Raw genomic sequence first — 26,402 nt, forward strand, 5'->3', positions numbered from 1 at the left:
GTCTAGTCGGCGCCCTAGCCAACTCGGGAACAATGTAAATATGCCCATATAAGGAGATCTCTGCAGGACCCGTTTTGACCATCTGTTTGCCTGTTTGTCTTTGAGTCAGCAGAAGTGATGTCAGAATGCCCATATGCCCATATATGGAGATCTCTGTATCTGTGTCCCCTTTATGCCCATATACGGAGATTGCGTCCATTGTATGTCACAATGAGTCAGCGCTTGCGCCGATACGTCCATTTATGCCCATATATGGAGATGGGCGGCCGAGCGTCTAGTCGGCGCCCTGGCCAACTCGGGAACAATGTAAATATGCCCGTGTTGTCATAGGAGTGTGGGGTCATGTGGTGTACGTGATGTCAGAGCCTTTTATGAAGTGATGTCACAATGACATGATTTCCTCCGGAACAGCCTGATGTCAACAATCAGCTCCGCATAAGGAGATTCCGAACGTTTTGCGCCGTTTCGGAAAAAACGTGCGTCGGGTCGGGTCGAGGCCCGGCACTGCACTCCGCGCCATGGCAGAGAACGTGCGTGCCGAATCTGAAGCCGGTGGGACGAACGGTTCTCGAGATACGTGGATTACAGACACACACGCAGACACGCAGAGACTTCTCGCATTTATAGATAGATTAAGGCCTACATGGCTTACTTGTCAGGGATCACTTTAAGAGGCAGGGGCGTGCAGAGACATTTTGAAGGGGGGGTGCTCAAGTGAAAAAAAAGGGCACCTTGTGGAACCATCGACTACCTAGTAGTTGCATTGCAGGGGGGGGGGGGGGGGGGGATTTGAATGATGTCAAGTGGCCGGCACTTACACATACATTACATGAGTTAACAGGTTCAGACAATGGTCTATTGATATGCATACATGCCCTGCTGTGACATATCTAATAGGTATTGATATGCATGTATAAATTCATTGAATAACCGATTAACCATTTAATCTACTATAGTCCCTGAAAATCGCAGGCCCCCCCTGCAAGTGAAAATCGCAGGGCCCCCCTTTTGCAAATGATGGAGTTCTATCTGTCCGTCATTCAAGGTTGTATGTGTAAATAAGCCGAAAAGCTTACTAGGATCTCCTTTTAGTTGACCTTGGCTTGTACCAGTGAACTGTACTGTCATGAAACTGTACTTTTAATAGTCTTCAATCAATCAATCAATCAATCTATCTGGAAGAAGTTGCACGTGAACTCTGCAGCCGCACAGAGGCACTCCAACAAGACCACTCTGACAAGCTAAATGCTGGGTGCAGTAAATGTATTTGTCTGCATAAAGGCAATAATTGAAGTAGCTATGAATTGAAATATAATTAACAGGCTGCCTGTGGACACACATCCATTTACATGTATTTATTGTGAGACAATAGGTTGAGAACCACTGCAAAACAGACACTTAAAAGTTATTCTTGTTCTTATTATCATTAAGGTAGTTAGTTATTTGTAGGTAATAACTCTGATATTCCCATTATGTTATCTTGTAGCTATAAAAATTCATGTGAGAGTGAAGCACAATTGCTTTTTCTTATTTTGTTTATATGGAATTATTTTTGAAAAAAATGCTAGTTTGCATTAAACTCGTGATTTATTTTCTCATATCTTAATTATTTGAAAATATTTTCAAATAATTAAAAACAAAAGTTTAGGAAACCAAATGTAAACAGGCATTTACTTGCGACTCCTAGAAATTGGTCCGCAACCCACACATGGGTCCCGACCCAGGGGCCTCAAACTGGGGTTTGCCTGGGTCCTCCTAGGCCCTAAGCACGGCCCTGCTTATCCCGTAAAGATTACTTTATCCCACGTCCTCAGGTAATGGAGAGAGAGAGAGAGAGAGAGAGAGAGAGAGAGAGAGATTACTTTATCCCACGTCCTCAGGTAATGGAGAGAGAGAGAGAGAGAGAGAGAGAGAGAGAGAGAGAGAGAGAGAGAGAGAGAGAGAAGAAAGACGAGAAAGAACAAAACACTATAGGGTCGGGGGAGGTAAGGCTGGGTTAGGAGCGGTGAGCGTGTGTGTGAGAGAGACTTTTTTTTTTCGAAATACGTGCAGCCTTGTCGAAAGACCGTGCCGGCCAGTCGAAAGACCGTGCCGCCCTGTCGAAAGACCGGCGTCAGTTTTTTCGAAAAAACGTGCCGTCGAAACAGCGGCGCCGAAATCTCGCGAACCCTAAGTCGAACTATCGGCGCGTCGAAGTTGCTGGCCGTCGAACATTTGACACGTCGAAAAAGCGAGATTTCCCCACACACACACACACACACACACACACACACACACACACACACACACACACACACACACACACACACACACACACACACATTGCTATTTGTGTTCCATTAAAACCGTGTGTCCTCGTATGTCCATTTTCTGTTGATTGCTGTTTGTTAGCACTTAGCACGCCACGTACAGCAATTATAACAGTGTTTTATAATCAGCAGTCATCAGGAAAGCTCAATGACAGGGCTCAAGGCTAATTACACAAATATATACACATTATATAAACTCAGCACAAAAAGAAAGGAAACTTGACTTCGGTCCATTATATCTCCCCTTTAACAATACCAATTTGTATTGTGTTTTATATCCTTTTTATCTTTGATTCGTCACCTTTACAATGAGGTACAGTTTGTAAGCATCAGGCATTCGTGGAATGAGCACCACAGCCAAACGTGTGGGTAGCGCCGACCCCAAAAATTGTCAAAATGGCCTGGTAGGCTTACAATACCGTTTCTTTGGTGTTCACCTTTGTTGCTTGGTTCATTGAATGATTGCACTCTCCCACAGTAATAAGGAAAAGAAACACATATTGGCCATTTTTACACTTTGTTCATTTTAAGCTCAGTGTCAGGGAAGCCAAAAACGAGAGTAAATGCCAGCAGAACAGTATCGCAAGCCATTTTGGCAAATCTTTGGTCGGCGCTACCCACACGTTTGGCTGTGTAGCTCACGCCTTGAATGCCCGATGCTTACAAGCTGTACCTCGTTGTAAAGGTGACGAATCAACGATAGAAATGATATAAAACATACAAATTGGTATTATTAACACATGGGAAGCCAAGGTTTCTAACATTTCTAGCTGTTGCTGCTGCCGCCGTTCACTCACGCTTTATTTTGAAGAGCCTCGGAAGCTTCGTGTGTGCACGTGAGTGTCCACTGACGATTGAGGAAGAAAATCCATTTGTTTACAAACGCTCGTGAAACTAAAATCCAAACCGCGGCCGACCATTGCGGTAAAGTGTCGCCGTGAAAACAATCAGATCTCTGCTTCCCTGGCGTTCTTTGCACCTTATTCATAGATAAAGCCCTTTTTATGTTTCAGCCTAGAATGTAAATCAATGCAGCCTAGTCGCGCCATTTTCTCTCTCTCTCTGAGCTACGGGGTGACGTATGGACTAGGGTCATTCACAGGGCACGCAGCATGCACGTAGAGCTGTGCAGTTAACCCCTTGTTGTCTCGTTGAGGAATGAGACAACTCCTTTTGGCAGAGTGACCCCTAGTGGCCTTATCTCGTTACGAGTTTGGCCTGTTGGGTGTTAAAGGGGAGATATAATGGACCGAAGTCACGTTTCCCTTCTGTTTGTGCCGAGTTTATTTCATACAGTGTATTCCATTAGTTAACCTAGCAGCGTATCTGTGTTTCTTTCCAGACATCATGGGAGGCCGGTGGTGACATCCTGACTTGGCCGTTTAAGCTAAAGGGAATCCCCTGGGGAGAGAGCAGCCCGAGCGCCGCAGGTTAGCGCGGCGCGGCGCTAGGAGGAGGAGAGAGAGAGGATGGCGGCCCATCGGATCAGAGCCACCACCAACAACATCTCCCTGCCTCGTTGCAGGTCTGAGGGGACGCTCATCGACCTCAGCGAGGGGTTGTCAGAAGCCAGTCTCAATGATGTCAAAGGTTAGCCACTCACCCACACATGTGAATATTGTGTAAAGTTCATTGTCTTCTGTAATATCATTTAACCCTTCTTGTGCCTATCCCGGAAAAGTTTGGGATTTTTTCAATACAATACAATGTTTTTTTTGCTATATTTTACTTACCCTGAGCTGCTTGTAGAGATGTGGGTGGTCCTGGCTCGTCCTACGCTTTCCAACGAGTGATTATAGATGGTCCGACGATTTATTCCATTGAAAATGGTTTAGAATAAAGTTTAGAGCCCCCCCAAAAAAACTCAATCTATACTGTCGGCGGCGCGACGTATTCCGGGGTGCCGATCCCGATCTAGTCCGGGTTTTTTAATAAAATGAATTAATTTGATACATTGAGCATGCAGTGAAATATTCAAAATGTTTACATTTGTATTTAGAATTTTCATGGCATACAGCTAGTGAATATCAAAAATCCATATCTCAAAATATTACAATATTATAATACAGAAATGTCAACCTTCTGAAGTTAGAGTTGTTTCATAGTCAATGATGACTTGGGGTGTTATGGCATCTGCATGCTTTTTTTCCTTCTTTTTGATTAATCTCTATATACATTTATTTATATAAGTGGTTTTCAACCCTTTTCTTATCAAGGTACATTATTTATTCGGCGATATGGTGATAATTATCGTTGTGGCGATACAATGTCTCCACAATATGCCCTTTCAGAGATATCGTATATATCGTGATACAATTGAGGGAGCCTTGTAAAAAATCCTGTTTAATTGTTAATACAGAGATTCATTGCAGAATTCAATTTAAACCTGCATTTTGGTCTAAATCAGTAGTTCTCAAACTTTAAAATGTCAAGGTCTCCACTTAACTCTGACAGTACGGGTCCATTTGGTTTCATTTGTATACTGTCAGAGTTACATACTTGTAAAGTTCAATTTAGACCTCCCAAACGGAACCCAGAGAGTCTAGTTTTTATTTTAAGTCTACTTTTTTTTTAAGTAACTTGAAATTAACCATAAAACCAAAGTGAAAAAAGAATCGTGATAAAATCGTGTATCGTGATACAGCTTGGGAAAATATTGTGATATTGTATTTTTCCATATCGCCCACCCCTACTTGTATGTATATATAAATTAGTTGCTCTATCTATGTGGATGCAATCTTTGCTGTGGGGCAGAAACCTCGTATCTCCATATTCTAACCTTGTGTGGGTTTCTTTTGTAAATGAATGCCCAACTTGATCATAGATTCAAATGAGTCACACAAAAGCCAAACCAAAATGAACAGATCTACAAGCTTCAAAGCTCGTTTTTAGCTTGTAGATCTGCTACTTCTGCTATTGTCTTTTTTGGACATATGAGGTTTTCACCCGACAGAGAATATTATTATGTCTTGATCATTTTTTATCATGCCAGAAGAATGTGCTGACAAACACAATTTGCAAGCATAACTCAATGCAGCCACTAAATTATTCTCCCTCCGTCTTCTTCCCAACACTCAGGGCCCAAAAACAGCCTGGGTTGGTTTTCCAGAAAAACTACAGCAGATTTAAGAACACGGCAGACTAGTACGCAACTCAGCTGCACCAAACAAATGAGTAATGACTGTGTTAGATTGTCAGAGGTGTGTCTGGAGCCAAGGGCATGGCCACAGTGTTCACACATGATACACAGTATTGACACAACTGAAATCGAAAGCACCCATTAGTAATTAAATGAGCTGGGGCTTTTAAGCCGTGACATCATTTTGTAGGCAGAGGAGAACTCTGCCCCCAGAGCATTTTCTGTCCCTCGCTATTTCAACAGATCCGAGACAAAAATAACGACTAAAGTATAATTCTAACACTTTCCTTTCAACAACAAAGAGAAGAAAAATGTGTAAATAGTAAAAATAGTAAAAAGATTCACGGAAACTGGGGGCAGAAAATCTCCTCTGCCTACAACATGATGTCATACTTAACAGCCCCAGTCTGCCATGTTTGACGCTGCTGTAGTTTTTCCCCTGAAGTTGAAAAAACTACAAAATGAGCTTAAGGTGTTGTTGTTGTCTGTGAGTTTCTTGCCCTCACTCGTCTTTCTCAACTTCATTTAATCTAATTTTATCTTTTTATTACATCTAGAATTATCATGCGCAGAGCATGCCACTTTGCCACACCAGTTTTTTTGCTGCTTGTATCTGTATGAGTGAGTGGCAAATGAACCCTCTTAAAAATGTTATGCACAACAACTGCACTCCGTCTAGAAAAAATAGCAGTTATACCAAGACTTCATATCCTTCATATCCATGGACATATTTTTGGGCAATTGAAGTCTTTGTTTTATTTCCATTGCAATATCCAACACGTTTATTGCATTGATTGATTAATTGATTAAATACTTTATTAGAAGTTTGCATAGAAAAAGGTACAGTTTCATGACGGCACAGTTCACTGGTACAAGGTCAACTAAAAGAAGATCCTAGAAAAGACTAAGCTTATTTCCATAGGAAACCATGTACCAAGTATCTCATATAACATTGAATGACAGATGGATAGAACACAGTACTATGCAGTAGATATAGCTCAGGGGTAGAGAAACCATTATTAGAGCACGAAGGGTTCCCAATTCGAATCCGGGCTCCCCCTGAGTTAATGTCGAAGGGTCCTTGAGCAAGACTCTGAACCCCACATTGCTCCCGGTGAGCAGGTTGGTGCCTTGCATGGTTTCCTCCACCACCGGTGTATGAATGTGTGCGTGAATGGGTGAATGTAATGCACAATCTCTGTAAAGCGCTTTGGATAAAAGCGCTATATAAATGCACCATTTACCATTTACCATTTAAAAAAAGTAAATAAAAAAAAAAGAAATTGCACAGTGCATTGTGTTCTCCATACCGTGCAGCCCTAACTAATCGTACCGAGTTGAAGTAACCTGAGATTCCTTTGTGCTTATTGTTTCCCAGTGCCTTCTCCCAGTGCCTTACGGCTGGACGCCACGGCCCAATTTGGCACGGCCAGGGAAGTGGTGGCCATCAAGGACTACTGCCCGTCCAGCTTCACCACCCTCAAGTTCTCCAAAGGGGACCGGCTGTACGTGTTGGACACGTCGGGCGGTGAGTGGTGGTACGCTCACAACAACACGGAGATGGGTTACATCCCCGCGGCTTACGTGGAGCCCATCAATTACAGAGACTCCAACTTCAGCGACAGCGGAATGATCGACTCCATCGGAGACGCCGGCGAGGAGGCCGCCACGGAGATGGACCTTCTGGGAGAGTGGGCCGGCGTCATTCTGAAACCCACCGCCCTCCAGAACGGAAACCCCTTCACGTCGGCCTTCGGCGCCTCCTCGACCAACCCTTTCCTCAACGGGGGCTTCCAGAGCTCACTCGATCAGAACAGCAACGAGAAATCCGTAGATTTGCTTCTGTTTGACTCCCTGGCGCCGACGTCGACGGCGCCGGACTCCACCAGCGGCGCCGTCAACATAAACGGTTTCGGCAGCGGCATTTTCAACGTCAACCCTGCCCGCACGGGACAGGCGGGGCAGACGCTGCGACGGGACAACCCGTTCTTTAGGAGCAAGCGTTCCTACAGTCTGTCCGAGCTGTCCATCCTACAGTGTCAGTCCGACTCCCCCCAGGCCTCCTCGGGTTTCTTCGGAGGCCTGAAAGCCCCCGCGCCGGAGCAGTTCCAGAGCAGGGAGGACTTCAGGGAAGCCTGGCTCAACCACAGGAAGCTGGCCCGGTCCTGCCACGACCTGGACTCGCTGGGCCAGAGCCCGGGCTGGGGCCAGACCCAGCCGGTGGAGACCAGCATCGTGTGTCGCCTGGACAGCTCCGGCGGCGCCGTTCAGCTGCCGGACACCAACATCAGCGTCCACGTACCGGAGGGCCACGTGGCCTCCGGAGACACCCAGCAGATCTCCATCAAGGCCCTGCTGGACCCGCCGCTGGAGCTGAACGGCGACCGCTGCACCACCGTCAGCCCCGTGGTGGAGCTCAAGCTCAGCAACATGGAGACCAAGACCACCGTCACCCTGGAGATGAAGGTGTCCGTCGTGGTGAAGATGGAGAGCAGGCAGACGACCGAGGTGCTGTGCGTCAGGAGCGACTGTAAGGAAGGGCCCTACACGCCCGTCCCCCAGGCCTACATGTACGGCGACACCGTCCAGGTTCTCCTGGACAACCTGGAGCCGTGCATGTACGTGTGTGTCGTCGCCCAGTCCTCTCAGTCGATGCCTCCGGACACCACCGTGTGGGAGCACGTGGTGAAGAAGATCACCCTGGGCGTGTACGGACCCAAGCACATCCACCCCTCGTTCAAGACGGTCGTGGCCATCTTCGGCCACGACTGCGCTCCCAAGACGCTGATGGTGAGCGACGTCGGGAAGCAGGCGCAGGCCGCTCCGCCGGTGGCGCTGCAGCTCTGGGGTAAACACCAGTTTGTTCTGGCCAAACCCCAGGACCTGCGGGTCGGGGTTTACTCCAACATGGCCAACTACGAGGTGAAAGTGAGCGAGCAGGCCAGGGTCGTCCGGGGCTTCCAGGTCAAGCTCGGCAAGGTCAGCCGACTCGTCTACAGCATCGCGTCGCGCACCAACGAGGACGTTTCGGATTTCACCCTGAGGGTCCAGGTCAAGGATGACCACGATTCCATACTCGCCCAGTTTTGCGTACAAACCCCGACGCCGCCGCCAAAGACGGGGCCCAAGACCTCGGTGCAGAGGCGCTTCTTGAAAAAGAAGGAGGTGGGCAAGATAGTCTTGTCTCCTCTCGCGATCGCAACCAAGTACCCTGTTTTCCAGGACAGGAAAATCAGCAACCTCAAGTTCGGGAAACTAATCAAAACGGTCATCCGCCAGACGAAAAACCAATACTTGCTGGAGTACAAAAAAGGGGACTTTGTGGCCCTGCTGAGCGAGGAAAAAATCAAGTTGAAGGGCCAACTGTGGACTAAAGAATGGTACATTGGATATTATCAAGGCAAGACGGGGCTCGTTCACGCAAAGAATGTCCTGGTGGTCGGCAAAGTGAAGCCCATTTACTTCAGCGGGCCCGACCTCACCACAACACTCTTGCTGGAGCAGATACTCAAGCCGTGTAAGTTCCTCACGTACATCTACGCCTCCGTGAGAACTGTGCTGATGGAGAACATCGGCAACTGGCGAGCGTTCGCGGACGCCCTGGGCTACGTCAACCTGCCCCTGACTCACTTCTGCCGGGCGGAGCTGGACAGCGAACCGGAGAGAGTGGCGTCCGTGCTGGAGAAGCTGAAGGAAGACTGCAACAACGCCGAGGGCAAGGACAGGAAGTCCTTCCAGAAAGAACTCCTGACGGTAAGTTATACCGTAGCCAGTTGGCATCATCTCCCTCTCTTCTAATTGCTTTGACGTAGCATTTTTGCCCCGTTATCGATTTCACAGATGTGTGACTTGTCCTTCCATGTCGTTTCAACGCTGGCATTTTGTTTTAACCCATTTAGGGCCTAGAATTATCGAATGCTTTAACCGATGAAAAATAGCAGATATACAATATCTTCTATTTTTGAAAAAAGTCGTGAAAATGTGTGCAAATCTTTGAATATGCATTTTCAGAGCGAACGTTTGTAACTCAGATTTTGCTTCTGGGTGGTCCCTGGAACTAAATATTTTGAGATGGGGGTCCGTGGACAATTACATCATCATGAAAAGGTTGGAGAACCATTGACATAGTAGTCTCTCAAGAACAGACTAACTGAGCTCCAGTTGAGTGAAAAGGACCTTTTCTTTGATGATGGCTGGCCAGATTGCTGACATAGAAACATACAGGGTTTTTTAAAAAAAACCTTAGAAGGATTCAAAAGACACTCATAGAATCGGGTGAAAATTCTAATTTTCACAATTTTTCAAAAAAATAGCAGATCTACAAGCTCGCAGCGCGGCACTCGGTGCCGCGCTGTGAGCTTGTATATCTGCTATTTTTCATTAGTTAAAGAATAAAATAAATGATACACAAAATGTGTACCCGTTCTAAATGGGTTAAATATTGTGTGGGCATTTTGTTTCTGTGCATTCAGCCTCTCCTTGCACTCTGTCCCGCAGTCGTTCTGTTTCCGTGCTCCAACTACCAGGGGACGTTTCACTCTCTCTGCTTCAGCACAGTTGTGTCTTTCATCTGCTATCTGCTTACAGCTGCTGGAAGCTATGGTCCAGCGCGCTGATTATGTGGAGAGAGTCAGTGCAAAGTCAATAAGTGCTGCGTAGGCAGCCAGGTCTAATAGGGACCCGGGAGCCGTAGCGTGGAGAGCTGCAGAACGGTTTGCCCGCCGCGAGCCCTCATGCCCACTCAAGCCACTGTCTTTTTCCTTTTTTTTTAAATTACACAGAGTGAGAGGTGCGTTCGTAAATCCTGTTGATAGCTTGGCTGCCCTGATATAACGCTCCGTCTTCATTTAAACCCCCACCCTGCCCTGTACGTATGAATCAAACCCTTCGAGGGTGGGGGAACAGAATAGGGCTGTCAAAACGCCTCGTATGAAAAAAAGACCCCGACTTCGTATAGTCATCATCAGACCCTGACTTGTCATCGTCAAAGTGATTTTGGAAGCGGCGTGTTTACCACAAGCGGATGTTGGAAACCGTCAGGGATATGTTAATTAACCTCATAAACTGTTTCAGTGACAGGGCTGATAGAAGAGCGCTGCCAGCTATAGATTTTAAACATGAAATCCAATTACATCATAATACTACTGCTTCTGCTGTCGCAGCATTGCGAGAGTGTCTTTTTTCTGAAGGGATTCTCCCTCCCTGGCCTGTCCCCCCCCCATCATTCAGAAGGTCAGATACCTATCTCGCAGCGCGCTGTGACTCCGGCAGGGAGGGGTATTATGGGTATTATGGGTATTATGCGAGGGCCGGGACGCTGTGGGGAGAAGGGAGAAGGGATGTGCCCCCCGTGGCAGACCAGAGGTCGCGACCCTCGACATGACCGACCAAAGTCATCCACCATCCGTATAATTTGTCACGTCCCCCAAGGTGCATGGTGGGAGAATTATTAACCCATTCAGAACGGGTACACATTATTGTGTATCATTATTTTATGCTTCAGCTATTGAAAAATAGCAGATATACAAGCTCACAGCGCGGCACCAAGTGCCGCGCTGCGAGCTTGTAGATCTGCTATTTTTGAAAAATCTTGGAAATTTGAATTTTGACCCGATTCTATAAGTGTCTTTTGAATCCTTCTAAGATTTTTAGAAAAACCCTATGTTTCTATGTCAGCAATCTGGCCAGCCATCGTCAAAGAAAAGGTCCTTTTCACTTAACTGGAGCTCAGTTAGTCTGTTCTTGAGAGACTACTATGTCAGTGGTTCTCAAACTTTTTCATGTCAAGGACCCCCAAAATGATATTTATTTTGCCACGGACCCCCATCTCAAAATATTTAGTTCTAGGGAACCCCCCAGAAGCAACATTTGAGTTACAAAAATACATATATTCAAAGATTTGCACACATTTTAGGCAATTCTAGGCCTAAATGGGTTTTAACACGCAGATGTTGAGGGGAAAAAAAAGCTCCGGGCTGAGTTGTGTTTCAGCTCCAGTAGGCCCAAAGAATTCATCTAAAAGTGGCCGTGTTTATGAGTGTGGACTTATTGTTTGCATATCTGACTGTTAACACTTTACCCACGCCACGGACCGTTTGGCGTTCAGCCTTTCTCAGACAAAGCTGAGCTCTGTGCAAGAGGTGTAAAATATGCACGCTGTACCAACAATTCCCGCTACTTCAGTGTGCTTATTGTGCCCTGGAGACGGTGGTTTCTCGAACGCCGCAGCTCACAGTCAGAGGCGCACTGAACGCCCCCCCCCCCCTTTACATCACATCTCTCACTGGAGGCAAGGGCTTTGCGTTGTGGAGCGGGGTCCCTCGGGGCTCTGTACTAGTAGTAGTGTATTCTCAGTTTTCGCTCCATAGTTAAATATCTTATTTAAAAATAGCCGATCTACTTACAAGCTTGTAGATCTGCTATTTCCTTTTCTTTTCTTTTTTTTTCTTTTTTTTTCCCACCCCAGAATATGGATGTTGGGGTTTCTAAGCTCTTGGGCTGTTTCTGGTTGCTGAAGCAAATATTGATTGATTGATTGATTGATTATTTTATTAGACAATAATGGAGACCAGTACAAGTATAGTCAATACAATTGAAATGTAGTACAGTACAGTACAAGTACAGTTGATCACCCTGCCTAAAAGGAACAAGCCCTCTGTATTTAATTCATGGACATAATAAATAGCAAGCAAAGAAAACATTCAATAATATTGCAGTTATAAAAACCCTATATACATATTATATCTTGTAATAGTCACATGCACTTGAACGTCCATGCGGCAAAATTGTAACGTTATACCACCGTTACGGCTATTGTTAAGACCCAATTCTTCCCTATAATGTTCTCCGTTCACACTCATTTGATTTACCTTCTATCTTTTGATGATATCTCGCTGTGAATTATCCGTTAAAGGTCACAGCCGTAGTGTACAGCGGAACAGCCTCTGAAGTAAAAGACCAGAGTATAAACACTGTAATTTACCCAGGGTTGTAAACACTGCTTACAGTTATAGACTACAGTAGAACTGGAAAGGAGGGTAATATGAGACGGGCAGAGAGACGTGCGGTGCCATTTCTTGTGGTTAGTACAGTGTAATTCATTGTTCTGTGTGTATATGTGAGCCTGCAGTACATGTAGTCTTCCAAGACTTTCATTTTGCAATCGCATTCTAAATTGTGGGTTTAGCTTCTGGAAACAACCAACAGAACACTATGCACCAGCGTAGCAAATGAGCAATTACCAAGCCAACGGTAGTTGTTTAGTTGTCCTCAAAGAATAGACTGCATGGCACAGGGAGGACTTCTGGGTGAGCGTGTTCAGACTGTCAAATGGAACTTTGTAGCAATTGACTCCTTCATTTGTCACAGGAACAAAAAAAAAAGGTTCCTTTTGATTTGGCTGCATGCTTTTTGATGAGGCTGAGGGGTGTGGCTAGGGCTGTCACAATATGACATTTTACATGACGATTAATTGTCACTCATGGCGATTAACGATTTAATTGTGTTTTTGTCGTTGATAATTACATTTCTGTTTGGCTTTTAGGCTTTGAAGTTGTACATGGTAGATATGACACATAACCTAAATATACCAAAAAATTACTGACATATTTGACAACTTACTACTTAAAAAATAACTTTGATAGTGGAAATAGCCGATCTACAAGCTCACAATGCGTCGCGATGCGACGCGTTGTGAGCTTGTAGATCTGCTATTTCCACTATTTCTGACATTTTTCAACATTCACGATTATGACGATTATGACAAAATAATTGCGATAATGTCAAATAATCACGATTAGACGATCATGTAATAATTGTGACAGCCCTAGGCGAGGCTATATTTTTAGGAGAAGAACCCAATCAGAAGAATACCGTGGGGCTTCTGTAAAGATATGCCCTTTGTCCTGAAATTACCGAATGCATTCTTATTACTTACGAGTACTGTACTCAGCTGGGTATGTACTGTATGTACTGTATGTACTGTATGTACTGTATGAAGGTGTCTCCCTTTTTTGAAGACCGGAGCCCTGAAATGGCTGGGATTCGGGAATGTATGTACTGTTTTTTCCTGTTGAGATTGGCACATTTCACCCAGTTTTTTTTTCATCTCACTCACGTCACTTTGTCTGCTGACCTCACTCAGCAACGAAAAATAAACAGAAAATAAACAAAAATGAAAAATAAAACAATTCACAGGAGGCAAGCAGTGATCACCCCATGATGTACACTGAAATGTGGTTTCAAATGCACTGCATTGCAGGCACTTTTTGAGAGTGAAAAAAATAAGAAGATACGTGTGACATGTGGGATCTGGGCAGCTTGCCCCAGGAAATGTGCCATGTGATAATAACGGAATGTAGTCCCTTCTTTGAGCCGCATTCGGACGCGGAAGCAGTCCCCTGGTAAAAATTTACTATTATGTCCATAACGGCACATAATTCGGTAACGCCGCTGAGTCGGCTCATGCGCCGTTCGCACCGATCGCCGCGGCGAGTCGGTCGCTACCGCTCCCTCGGCGGCGGCTCCCGGGGCTCATCGGTGCCTGAGACGGCGTGGCTCCGTGGCGTGAACGGTAGCGTCGGGTGGCTGGTAAACCCTTCATAGCGGTATCGAATCTCGCTTCGGGAACAACTTTTTTTTTTCTCTTTCTTCTTAGACCACTGGCCATACCCAATGCGTCCAACACTTGACACAGTAGGCATAGCCAAAGCGTCCCCTCCTCCGACGCAGTACGGTATTTGACAGGGCGTCAGTTGTCTGACGCTTTGAAGGTGAGAATATGTTGCAGCCACACACCTTGTGGCGCGCTCTGCTGGCGCACAAGTAGGCCATGTGTGGCCGGCTTGTACGTGAGGCGCAAGTTGGCACCTCGACAGAGTCAAGTTCTAGTTTACTTTCTTTAAGAAGAAATGGATCACACACACACACACACACACACACACACACACACACACACACACACACACACACACACACACTTATAAGCTTATAAATACAGAAAGATCCTCTTCTGGGAGGGGAGAGGTGATTATCAGATAGTGGAACTGCATTGTTTGCATACTGCCGTTAATTAGAGACACTACAGTATACATAATCATCAAAGATATGCATATCCACGCTATCCACGCTAACCATGAACGGAACAGCTGTAGCTGCTCTGAGATGCCCTGCTATTCTCTCCTAGTTCTGGAACTCTTTAACCCTGCAAGATCCGAATTAATTTCTACTGGCCAATTTTTTTTTTTTTTAAATCAGATGCTGTTGTAGGAGTCCTAATCACAGGAAAATGTAATGTTAAAAAATTAATAATGTTTTTGTAAGGTTTTATAGCCATAAATAATAAATCATAAATCATGCTCTAATTTGCATTTTGGGGATATTTTTCACAATAATAAAATAATAGTACATGTTCTAGACATTCTAATGATCACGAAAAAATACATTACAGGCATTTTATTTATGTTTTAGTGAGGAATAGCTTCAGTTAAAAAGTGAGATGTTGTTCGTCCAGACGCTGGAATTTCAACTTCTCTGGGAGGTGTGAATGTCAGCCTCTGTGGGGGGTGTTTATATGCAAATATCGTGGCCAATGGCATTGTAATACTAAACAATAGGATTTAATGGTGATGTTAATGTGAAAAAAGAACAGGAAAACTAACTATAACATTTTTTTTTTTAAATATTTAAAAGATTTTGCCAAAAAGCAACGCTGGGCCTTGCAGGGTTAAACATTGCTTTATATTAATGTCTGCTTCATGTATGTGTGTTTTCATGTCAGCCTTTTTTATAGCACATTGAAAGTAAATGTTTGCATGCTAATTTAAGTATTCAAAATTAATTGTGTAAAGGTAAGACAGTATTGGCATCAAAATGTACTTAAGTACCCACGGTAGAAAGCACTCATTATGCAGAATGTCCCATTTCTCATGTTTCCAAATGTATACAAATCTTTAGAAAATAGCAGAGCTACAAGTACACAATGCGTCGCATTGCGACACATTTTGAGCTTGTAGCCGAAATGTATATAGGGGTTAATGTATCTTTTTGTAATTATAAAATCTACAAATTAACTAGTAACTATAGTTTTCAAATATCTGTAGTGGAGTAAAAGTATAATATTTGACTCCGAGATGTAGTGGAGTAGAAGTACAAGTTCTGAAAATTGGAAATTCTGCAGTACAGTAAAAGTACCTCAAAATTGTACTTAAGCAGTACTTGAGTAAATGCATTTAGTTACTTTAAAACCACTGCTAGTATGCAGTAGCAAGACTTTAAACGTGTCATAATTCTAGGTCACTCTTCATTTACCTGAGATTAAGTAAAATGTATTTCTATCTGTTCAAGATGTATGCACGGTATCAAAATAAAACTCCAGTTCCAAAATAACAAGGGGGCAATTATACTTCAAAGGTCAATTACGCTTGAACCCGTTGTTAACTCAACAATACCGTAAATCGCCCAGCGCTGCTCCGTTAATAATAAATGTGAGGCTAATGTTCTGGACACAAGAAGACTTTTACAACATAATTCACTCTCTCTCTATCTGTCTGTCCCAATTAATTGATGCGTCATCAGCGTCAGGTTTTACGTCTTAAAGACATTAAAGATTTAAGATGATGTTTCACTTTGTTCCATCATGTTACCTCTGAGAATGACAGACATAAAACATACACACGTTACTGTACAGGACTGTGGACATAGGAGTTTATATATGACTTATACTTACTGTACTAGATTGGTATTCATAGTTGTCATACTATATATTTCTTATATTTACTGTACAAGGCTGTTTTCATAGGAGCTATAGTCATGTTAACACATGGGAAGCCACGGTTTCTAACATTTCTAGCTGTTGCTGCTGCCGCCGTTCACTTACGCTTTATTTTGAAGAGCCTCGGAAGCTTTGTGCGTGTGCATGTGAGTGTCCGCTGACGATTGAGGAAGATAATCCATTTGTTTACAAACGCTCGCGAAACTAAAATCCAAACCGAGGCCGACCATCGCGGTAAAGTGTCGCCGTGAAAACAATCAGACCTCTGCTTCCCTGCCGTTCTTTGCACCTCATTCAGAGCTAAAGCCCTTTTTATGTTTCAGCATAGAATAGAAATCAATGCAGCCTAGATCCTCCATTTTGTTTCTGTGCGAGCCACGTTATGACGTATGGACCAGGGTCTTTCACAGACAACACAACATGCACGCAGCTGCACGCTGCACAGTTAACCCTTTGTCTCGTTTATCAACGAGACAACTTAGTTTTGGCACAGCGACCTCCAGTGGCCGTATCTCATTACTGAACGAGTTTGGCTCCATGGGTGTTAATGTGACTGCTTAACTCGGTGTCCCTGTGTGATCTTTACTTTAAACAATCTGGATTACTATATTAAATAAAATGATCATGATTATTTCTTTAGCCCTATTGTCCTCACCGTAGACTTACTATCTGTGTGTGACTCAGTCTATAATGTAATGAAATTATCATTCACTAGAGTTCCACAATTTGATTTGACTTTAAGATTTTAATGCTCCAATCCAGGACTTATTTCACCATTGGGACAGTGAGCCTGCATAAATAGAACTTACAGAGTGTAGCTTCATGCCCACAATTTGATTCGTTTTTACAATATGAACGTTTTAAATCGCACAAAAAAGACATCACATCAAGTTGACTCGATGTTAACACTTATGTTGCTATGATTTTTTCTCTTCAATGTCCCACGTTGCCATGGTTACCATAGACTTCCATGTAATTGTGCAATTGTGTAAAAAGTGCACGCCCATGCCTAGATGATGCACCACGTGTGTGCACACTGTTCACAGCTTTCAAACAAAAAAATCCGCTTGGAAATCCGTTCAGGCATTCATGATTTATGAGCCATTATGTTTTCTTCAGATGTAAACAAACATGGCTGCCATGTTTGAAAGAATGGGTTGGTATGGGGGTTAAACATGCAATTTCGCGATCGCGATCATGCCTAATACATTTCTGGAGGTCCAAAATCGGGAAACTCGGGGTTGGCACCAGATGTGTTAACACAGCGACTGCCAACATTGTTTTTTGACCCCCTGCCGCGCTTTCTGAGAGATTTTCACTAACATTTGAAAAATCATAGAATATTCTGTGATGCTCCGATTTGCTCGCGACAATTCACTCCAAAGATAGCCACTTCTGTGTCTAACTTGCGCCCAGCCCCTTTCCCCATACACTATGGGGGTGACCTTCCGGTTATCCCGGAAATAATTGGTGACCCATAAGCTAGCGAACAGTGCCATCTAGTGATGGGTCGTCAAAGTTGTTGGAGGCAGCCTGGACCATTGGGGAATAACTTGTCATTGTGAACAATGTGTTAAGGTCATGAATTTATTTATATTTTGCACGTTTTGATCGATCGCTTGGAGTTTTAGATTTTGGTTGATTTCCGTCGACACCCGTCTTATTTATTGATCACACAAAAAGGGAGACTCATAAACAAGAGGTGCAAAAGGGATGAGATAAAGCTTTTATTATTGATCCCAGTGGGGACATTCAGGTTGTGTGGCAGCCACAGCAGTAAGAGTAGAACACAGAAGCGGTTACAGATAACATTGTTGTCAAAAGCCAAACCAAGACGGATAAGATTAAAGATAAAACTAAATAGTTCACGGTGTTAGTCACGTAGTGCCACCGTACGATAGGAATGAGAATAAAGATAAAACAAGAATAAAGAATATAAAATAAACCTCAAATAAAGTCGCAGAGACTTAACTCAACATCATGTACACAATGTCATAGTTAAGCCAAAAAGCCAAATAGACTGTCTGTAACTCTGACAGTGTACAACGGGTGTCAAACTCTTTGATGTCGCTGGAGGCCCATCGCCGCGTTTACTGTATTTACAGTAACAACATTAAATCTCACCGTAAGGTCGGGGCTACGCCTGGATGTTGCCCAATCACCGCGGGTTGTTTCCATTGGACGCTGAGAGCATCGCGCGGCCGTTTTTCTCCATATACTCCAATGCATTTCCCCATCTTTAAAGCCATTTATTTAACTTCCTGACTACGCTCATGTGACCAAGTGACGTCATGACGCATGCACTGACGCAGCAGGGCCGTGTGCAATAGAATGGTGGTGGACCTGGGCAGCCAGAGGGGATAACTCTGGCGCCATCTAGGGGCAGCCAGAGGGGATAACTCTGGCTCCATCTAGGGCGGGGGTCAGCAACCCGCGGCTCTAGAGCCGCATGCGGCTCTTTAGCGCCGCCCTAGTGGCTCCCTGGAGCTTTTTCAAAAATGTATTAAGGGAAAAATATATATTTTTTGTTTTAATACGGTTTCTGTAGGAGGACAAACATGACACAAACATTCTTAACGCTTTCCAATGCTGTAAAAATGTGTAGAATAAATATTAAATGTAATGCTCATTATGTATTTGTAGCCTACCAAGTCATTTTGACAGTAGGCTAATATAGCTAATCTAGACTTTTAATATTGTCACTGTCGGGCAGAAACCTTGTATCTCCAAGTTTCAAATTTGTATGTTTTTTTTTTCACAAAGTAATGTCCTGCTTCATCATACAAGACTGACGCACAAAAGTAATGAAAACAGCAGATCTACAAGCACACAACGCCTCGCGGTGCGAGGCGTTGTGTGCTTGTAGATCGGCTGTTTTCACTAGTTTAAATCATTTTGTAATTGATATAAGGCTTGATATATATTTATAATATAATAATTGATATATAAGGCTTTTATAATTTTTTGCGGCTCCAGACAGATTTGTTTTTAGTTTCTTTGGTCCAATATGGCTCTTTCAACATTTTGGGTTGCCGACCCCTGATCTAGGGGCAGCCACAATGTGATGCCTTGTAAATGGCTATTTCTTTCACCTATCATGCCCAAAATATGAACACCAGATTGAAAAATTGGGACCCACCATCGTCTGCACAATTACAGACACAGATGATAAATCATCCAAAAAGTCAAATAATGATGATATATACTGTATATCGGCCAGACCAATGTATCAGTCAGGCTGTAGTTTTGTGACTGTAACAGCCGGTAATCAGAGGGTAGAGAGAGGAACATATGAGGATCCAGACGGCATCGTTTAGAGCATTTTAGAGCCGTTCTTTGTCTATGGGTGGGAAACTGGCCTTGCATCAATAAGTTTTACCGCTGTGTTCCTTTTGTCCTCAGCTGACATATAGCCATAACAATGTGCAATGAAAAAAATAATATATATATATATATATATATATATATATATATATATATATATATATATATATATATATATATATATATAAATATAATGATAGCGCTTTAAATCACAATGCTATCAAAGTGCATCGTAATGGGCCTGCTTGTCTTGGTGACTTTGGAGTGCAGCGGTTGCATAATGGTGCAATGGTTCTCAAACCCAAGGACCCCCATAACTCTGAGAGTGTACAAATGGAACGGTATACGGGTCCATTTGGTTCCTTTAGTACGCTCTCTCTCATGGACCCCTAAATAAGGTTTGTGGTGTTGATAATATTTCAAAAATATTCCAAATCTTTCAAAAAAAAGTAAATTGAAAATACCAGATCTATTAAGCTTGACAGCTTGCTGCATTGTGACACATTATGAGCTCCCAGATCGACTATTTTCAAATAGCCAGTGTACAGTATATAGGTGGTTAAACTCACGTTTACCTCCTGGGGGCATTGGTTCTCAATGCGTCCGGGGACCCCCAGGGGTCTTTGAGGGGGTTCCAGGGGTCCAGCTAAATTATGTATACAGTTATAGTGGAGGCTCTAAGACACATTTTACTTCAAGTCATGATGCAAAGGTCCCCTTTGGTATGGAAGTACCTTAGGGCCATTGGAAAGAATTTATCCAAAGAGACAAGTTAGATCACCCTTAGACCCCATATCTTTGCTTCTGTTAGAGCTATAATAATAATATTGGTGTCAAAGTGTACATTTTTGGGGTCTAGGAATTCAATTAAATAGGTTTCAAAGCAAAAAACCCAATACTTCACTAATTAACATGACAGCGGGGGGTAAAATATGCAAATTTCATGAAAAATAACACGTTTTAACAGGGTAACCTACACCCCCACCCCTCCCCCTAAACTTTGATTCACTTTTCCTTTGGTATGGAAGTACCTTAGGGCCATAGGAAAGAATTTATCCAAAGAGACAAGTTAGATCACCCTTCATTTTCTTTTTATTGCCATTTCAAAATGGCCGCCAACAATAAACCACTATTACACCAGACCCCATATCTTTGCTTCTGTTACAGCTATAATAATAATATTGGTGTCAAAGTGTACATTTTTGGGGTCTAGGAATTCAATTAAATAGGTTTCAAAGCAAAAAACCCAATACTTCACTAATTAACATGACAGCGGGGGGTAAAATATGCAAATTTCATGAAAAATAACACGTTTTAACAGGGTAACCTACCCCCCCACCCCTCCCCCTAAACTTTGATTCACTTTTCCTTTGGTATGGAAGTACCTTAGGGCCATAGGAAACAATTTATCCAAAGAGACAAGTTAGATCACCTTCATTTTCTTTTTATAGCCATTTCAAAATGGCCGCCGACAATAATCCCCAATACACCAGACCCCATATCTTTGCTTCTGTTAGAGCTATAATAATAATATTGGTGTCAAAGTGTACATTTTTGGGGTCTAGGAACTCAACTAAACAGGTTTCAATGCAAAAAAAAACAATACTTCACTAATTAACATGACAGCGGGGGGTAAAATATGCAAATTTCATGAAAAAGAATACGGTTTAACAGGGTAACTTACCCCCCCACCCCTCCCCCTAAACTTTGATTCAATTGTCCTTTGGTATGGAAGTACCTTGTGGCCATAGGAAACAATTTATCCAAAGAGACAATTTAGATCACCCTTCATTTTCTATCTATAGCCATTTTAAAAATGGCCACCAACAATAAACCACTATTACACCAGACCCCAACTTTGCTTCTGTTAGAGCTATAATAATATTATTGGTGTCAAAGTGTACATTTATGGGGTCTAGGAATTCAACTAAACTTAACAGGACAGCGGAGGGTAAAATATGCATATTTCATGAAAATATAATATGTTTTAACAGGGCAACTTACCCCCCCACCCCTCCCCCTAAACTTTGATTTACGTTTCCTTTGGTATGGAAGTACCTTAGGGCCATAGGAAAAAACAAATCCAAAGAGACAAGTTAGATCACCCTTCATTTTCTATTCATAGCCATTTTAAAAATGGCCGACGACAATAAACCACTATTACACCAGAACCCATAGCTACAATAATACAGTCTGTCTTGCACTTCCAATGGAGCGCATCACTGCTTGGTGGCATGTGATCAAAGTAGCTTCCTTTGTGAAGGAAGAGGGAGAGTCGAGCATTAGGACACTGTCCTAATGTCATCCCCGGAAATGGGAGAATGTTTTCTGCTGGTGTTTCAGTCCGAGTGTATCAAAGGGTGCGTTCGGAAATGTGCACTGGGTCTGGTTAGGGTTAGGGTTAGTTTTAGGCATAGTTTTACTGAGGTTAGGGTTAGGGTTGGGTTTAGGCATAGTTTTACTGAGGTTAGGGTTAGGATTAGGGTTGGGTTTAGGCACTCACTACACTGAGCACACACCCGGTGCGCATTTCCGAACGCACCCTTTGATACGCTCGGACTGAAACACCAGCAGAAAACACTCTCCCCCCGGAAACACCATACAGCTTCTGGAGAGATTTCTGGAGAATGGGTGTGTGGGTGGAGATCATCTCAGTGGTGGGGCTAGGGCCAGAGAGCAGCTGAAGAGGTAAGGTGAGTTCAGGCAAGGACCGCCGCACGGACTGTCTTCTTGCCCTTGCCAAAGGCTGTGTTGCTCCCCATTAAAGCATGGAATGCTGGCAGTGCCCATTGCCTTGGATGGTCCAAGACTGAGCAATGGCATGTGCTGGAATATACCTGGTAAGGGAAACATTATCCAAAAGAAGGGGAATATCATAGACAAATTCGCTTCAGTCTGGGAGAACACCAGATCCCATCAGTCATTGAGAAGCCGGTGATGAGCCTTGGAAATGTCTTCAACCGCACTCTGAATGACAGAGATTCCATCAAGGCAACCAGTGCTGACCTGGAGGGGGCTCCCTGGAAGATTCAAGGCCTGTGTTTACCAGCATGAAATGCACCCAAAAATCCTCTGGCCTCTACTCATCTATGATGGCTGAATGAAGATGGCTGTGGCCGCAGCCTAAGCAAAATCAGGCTGTACAGGAAGACCAATAAACTCAGGCTCTGTTTCAGCTCAGTCAGGGAGGAGTTTGTGGCACGGGCACAGGAATATCTGCAGTACACATCCTGAGCACCCAGGTACCGTACATATCCTGAACATATCCTGAGCAGCTGCTCCAAGGCGCTGGGTGAGGCCTGAGGGCCGGTTTCTATTGAGGAACGACCAGGTCCTGAAATCCATCGCTTAAAGGACCAGGTCACCTCTGGGACAACCAGATCTTATTTTATTGTTGTGTGGGACATGATCAACACAATCCTGAGTTATTTATTGTGTTCAATCTGTGTTTTTAGATATTTTAGTATTTCAGCCGATTTCAGCATGCTACAACTGGTCATATGATCATATGACCAGTTGTAGCATGCTGAAATACTAACATATCTAAAAACACAGATTGAACACAAAAAATAATTCAGGATTGTGTTGATCGTGTCCCACACTATAATAATAAAATAAGATCTGGTTGTCCCAGAGGTGACCTGGTCCTTTAAGCAATCAGCAAGGGCATCAAGGGCATCCAATACTCCCGAGCCACAGCTAAGGCCATTCACTGTGTCAAGGAAGGGAAAAGGTCAGAGAAAACACCAAAGAACTGCTCTGCTGGTTTGCTCTCCACAGCCAGAGACTGAGTGATGACAGTTGACCTGGAGAGGCAGCTGAAAATTCCACCACACATCTCCCTGTCCAGATTGAGACCTGACATCTAGCAGTCTGGAATTTGCCAGTCACTCCCTAAGCACAGCTACGCCACTGTGCATAACAGTTGCCAACAAAGAAGAGCCATAGGCAACATTGGGGATGCAGCAGAAAAGGCCTCCAGATTAAGAGGGGAGAGCAGTGGGGACAGAAGCATGCCACTTGATAAATAAAAATCACACCCGTGTGAACTGAGCGGTGGTTCTCCCCCCCCCCCCTCCCCCCCCCCCCCGTGTGTGTGTGTGTGTGTGTGTGTGTGTGTGTGTGTGGTCTGGACAACAGTGCCCCTCCCTTAACATGTGTGGTCAGAAAAGGTACTACACAGGCTTGAGGCTACATACAGACCCACCCACATACAAACAAACAAACTAACAAACAAACATACCTACACACACGGCCACGCTATGGAGACGGTGTGACCACCGCTCAACAAGGTCTGATCAGCTTCAGTCAGGTCGCCTGAGGAGGCTGACTCTTGCAGGACCCAAAACACCCAGTGACTCCAGGAAACAACACTGATGATGTGTCCAAGTTTGCATCAGTAAATGATTTGTTAACTGTTAATGAAATGTGATTAATTATTTCACCTCCATTTTGAAGGTAATGAGAAAACTATTGTTTTTTTGTTGTCTTGAAACCAATTTAATCTGATTATTTTACCCCAGAAATGATATCTCTATCAGAAGCAAAGACATAGGCTGTGTTGTATTGCTGTAAGTGTAAATGATGGCTGCCATTTTTTAAAGAACTTGTATATTTCAGAAATGAAGGGTGATCTAATCTCTTTGGATAATGTCTTTCCTATTACCCTAAGGTAGCCTACTTCATTGCCAAAGGGGGAGAAAAAGGAACATTACCCTGTTAAAACTAATTTTTCTTTGCATATTTTACTCCTGTTGAAACATATTGTTTTTTTCATTGAAACCTGTTTAGTTGAATTCCTAGACCCCAAACATGTACACTTTGACACCAATATTATTATTTTAGCTCTAACAGAAGCAAAGTTGGGGTCTGGTGTAATAGTGGTTTATTGTTGGCGGCCATTTTTAAAATGGCTATAGATAGAAATTGAAGGGTGATCTAAATTGTCTCTTTGGATAAATTGTTTCCTATGGCCACAAGGTACTTCCATACCAAAGGAAAATTGAATCAAAGTTTAGGGGGAGGGCTGGGGGGGTAAGTTACCCTGTTAAAACGTATTCTTTTTCATGAAATTTGCATATTTTACCCCCCGCTGTCATGTTAATTAGTGAAGTATTGGGTTTTTTGCATTGAAACCTGTTAAGTTGAATTCCTAGACGCCAAAAATGTACACTTTGACATCAATATTATTATTATAGCTCTAACAGAAGCAAAGTTGGGGTCTGGTGTAATAGTGGTTTATTGTCGGCGGCCATTTTTAAAATGGCTATAGATAGAAAATGAAGAGTGATCTAAATTGTCTCTTTGGATAAATTGTTTCCTATGGCCCTAAGGTACTTCCATACCAAAGGAAAAGTGAATCAAAGTTTAGGGGGAGGGGTGAGGGGGTAAGTTACCCTGTTAAAACGTGTTATTTTTCATGAAATTTGCATATTTTACCCCCCACTGTCATGTTAATTAGTGAAGTATTGGGTTTTTTGCATTGACATCTGTTTAGTTGAGTTCCTAGACCCCAAAAATATACACTTTGACACCAATATTATTATTATAGCTCTAACAGAAGCAAAGATATGGGGTCTGGTGTATTGGGGATTATTGTCGGCGGCCATTTTTAAAATGGCTATAAAAAGAAAATGAAGGGTGATCTAACTTGTCTCTTTGGATAAATTATTTCCTATGGCCCTAAGGTACTTCCATACCAAAGGGGACCTTTGCATCATGACTTGAAGTTAACAGCTTATTTTTCGGGCTTAGGGCTTCCACTATTAACCCATTTAGGCCTGAACACATTATGACGCAATATTTTATGCTTTAAATATAAAAAGAAATAGCAGATATACAAGCTCACAGCGCGGCACCGAGTGCCGCGCTGCGAGCTTGTAGATCTGCTATTTTTGAAAAATCGTGAAAATTAGAATTTTGACCCGATTCTATTAGTGTTTTTTGAATCCTAAGATTTTTGGAGAAAATCTGGCCAGCCATCGTCAAAGAAAAGGTCCTTTTCACTTAACAGGAGCTCAGTTAGTCTGTTCTTGAGAGACTACTATGTCAGTGGTGCTCAAACCTTTTCATGTGAAGGACCCCCACAATGATACTTGTTTGGCCACGGACCCCCATTCAACATATTTAGTTCCAGGGACCACCCGGAAGCAAACTTTTAGTTACAAACGTTCGCTTTGAAAATACATATATTCAAAGATTTGCACACATTTTCACGACTTTTTCAAAAATAGCAGATCTACAAGCTCGCTATTTTTCACTGGTTAAAGCAGTCAATAATTCTAGGCCTAAATGGTTAGGAGTCAAATGGACCCTCACAGATCTGTAGAGTCCTACAATTGGACCCATTTGGTTCCATGTGTACACTCTCCCAGTTAAATTAACAGAGGATTATACCTTACTGGGGAACAAACAAATTAAAACAATAAAAGATGTTTGATAATCACAGGCCTAGTGGGTCGACAAACAGCCATGCTGTCACAAGTAACTGTAAGTGCAAAGAGCAACATCATATCTGCTAGCTCGGTTAACCCTGCAAGGCCCAGCGTTGCTTTTTGGCAACATTTTTTAAATCATTTAAAAAAAAATGTTATAGTTAGTTTTCCTGTTCTTTTTTCACATTAACATCACCATTACATCCTATTGTTTAGTATTACAATGCCATTGGCCACGATATTTGCATATACAATACCCCCCACAGAGACTGACATTCACACCTCCCAGAGAAGTTGAAATTCCAGCGTCTGGACGAACATCATCTCACTTTTTAACTGAAGCTATTCCTCACAGAAACAGAAGTAAAATGCCTGTAATATTTTTTTTCGTGATCATTAGAATGTCTAGAACATGTACATATGTT

General features: G+C 43.2%; 1 protein-coding gene across 1 annotated transcript in view; it reads left to right on the forward strand.

Moving 5' to 3' along the window:
- Positions 1–3,778: 3,778 nt before the first annotated feature.
- LOC308307876 (SH3 domain-binding protein 4) overlaps positions 3,779–26,402 on the forward strand; it is a gene marked incomplete at its 5' end in the record, with an annotated part of 80,635 nt that continues 58,011 nt past the window's right edge. The window contains 2 exons of the mRNA XM_080753200.1: positions 3,779–3,899; positions 6,827–9,201. Of these exons, the coding sequence (XP_080609326.1) occupies positions 3,779–3,899; positions 6,827–9,201 (2,496 nt within the window). The remainder of the gene's footprint in view (positions 3,900–6,826; positions 9,202–26,402) is intronic.

The sequence above is a fragment of the Nannobrachium achirus genome, assembly GCF_963921795.1.
Source record: "Nannobrachium achirus genome assembly, chromosome: 22".
NCBI classification, from domain to species: domain Eukaryota; kingdom Metazoa; phylum Chordata; class Actinopteri; order Myctophiformes; family Myctophidae; genus Nannobrachium; species Nannobrachium achirus.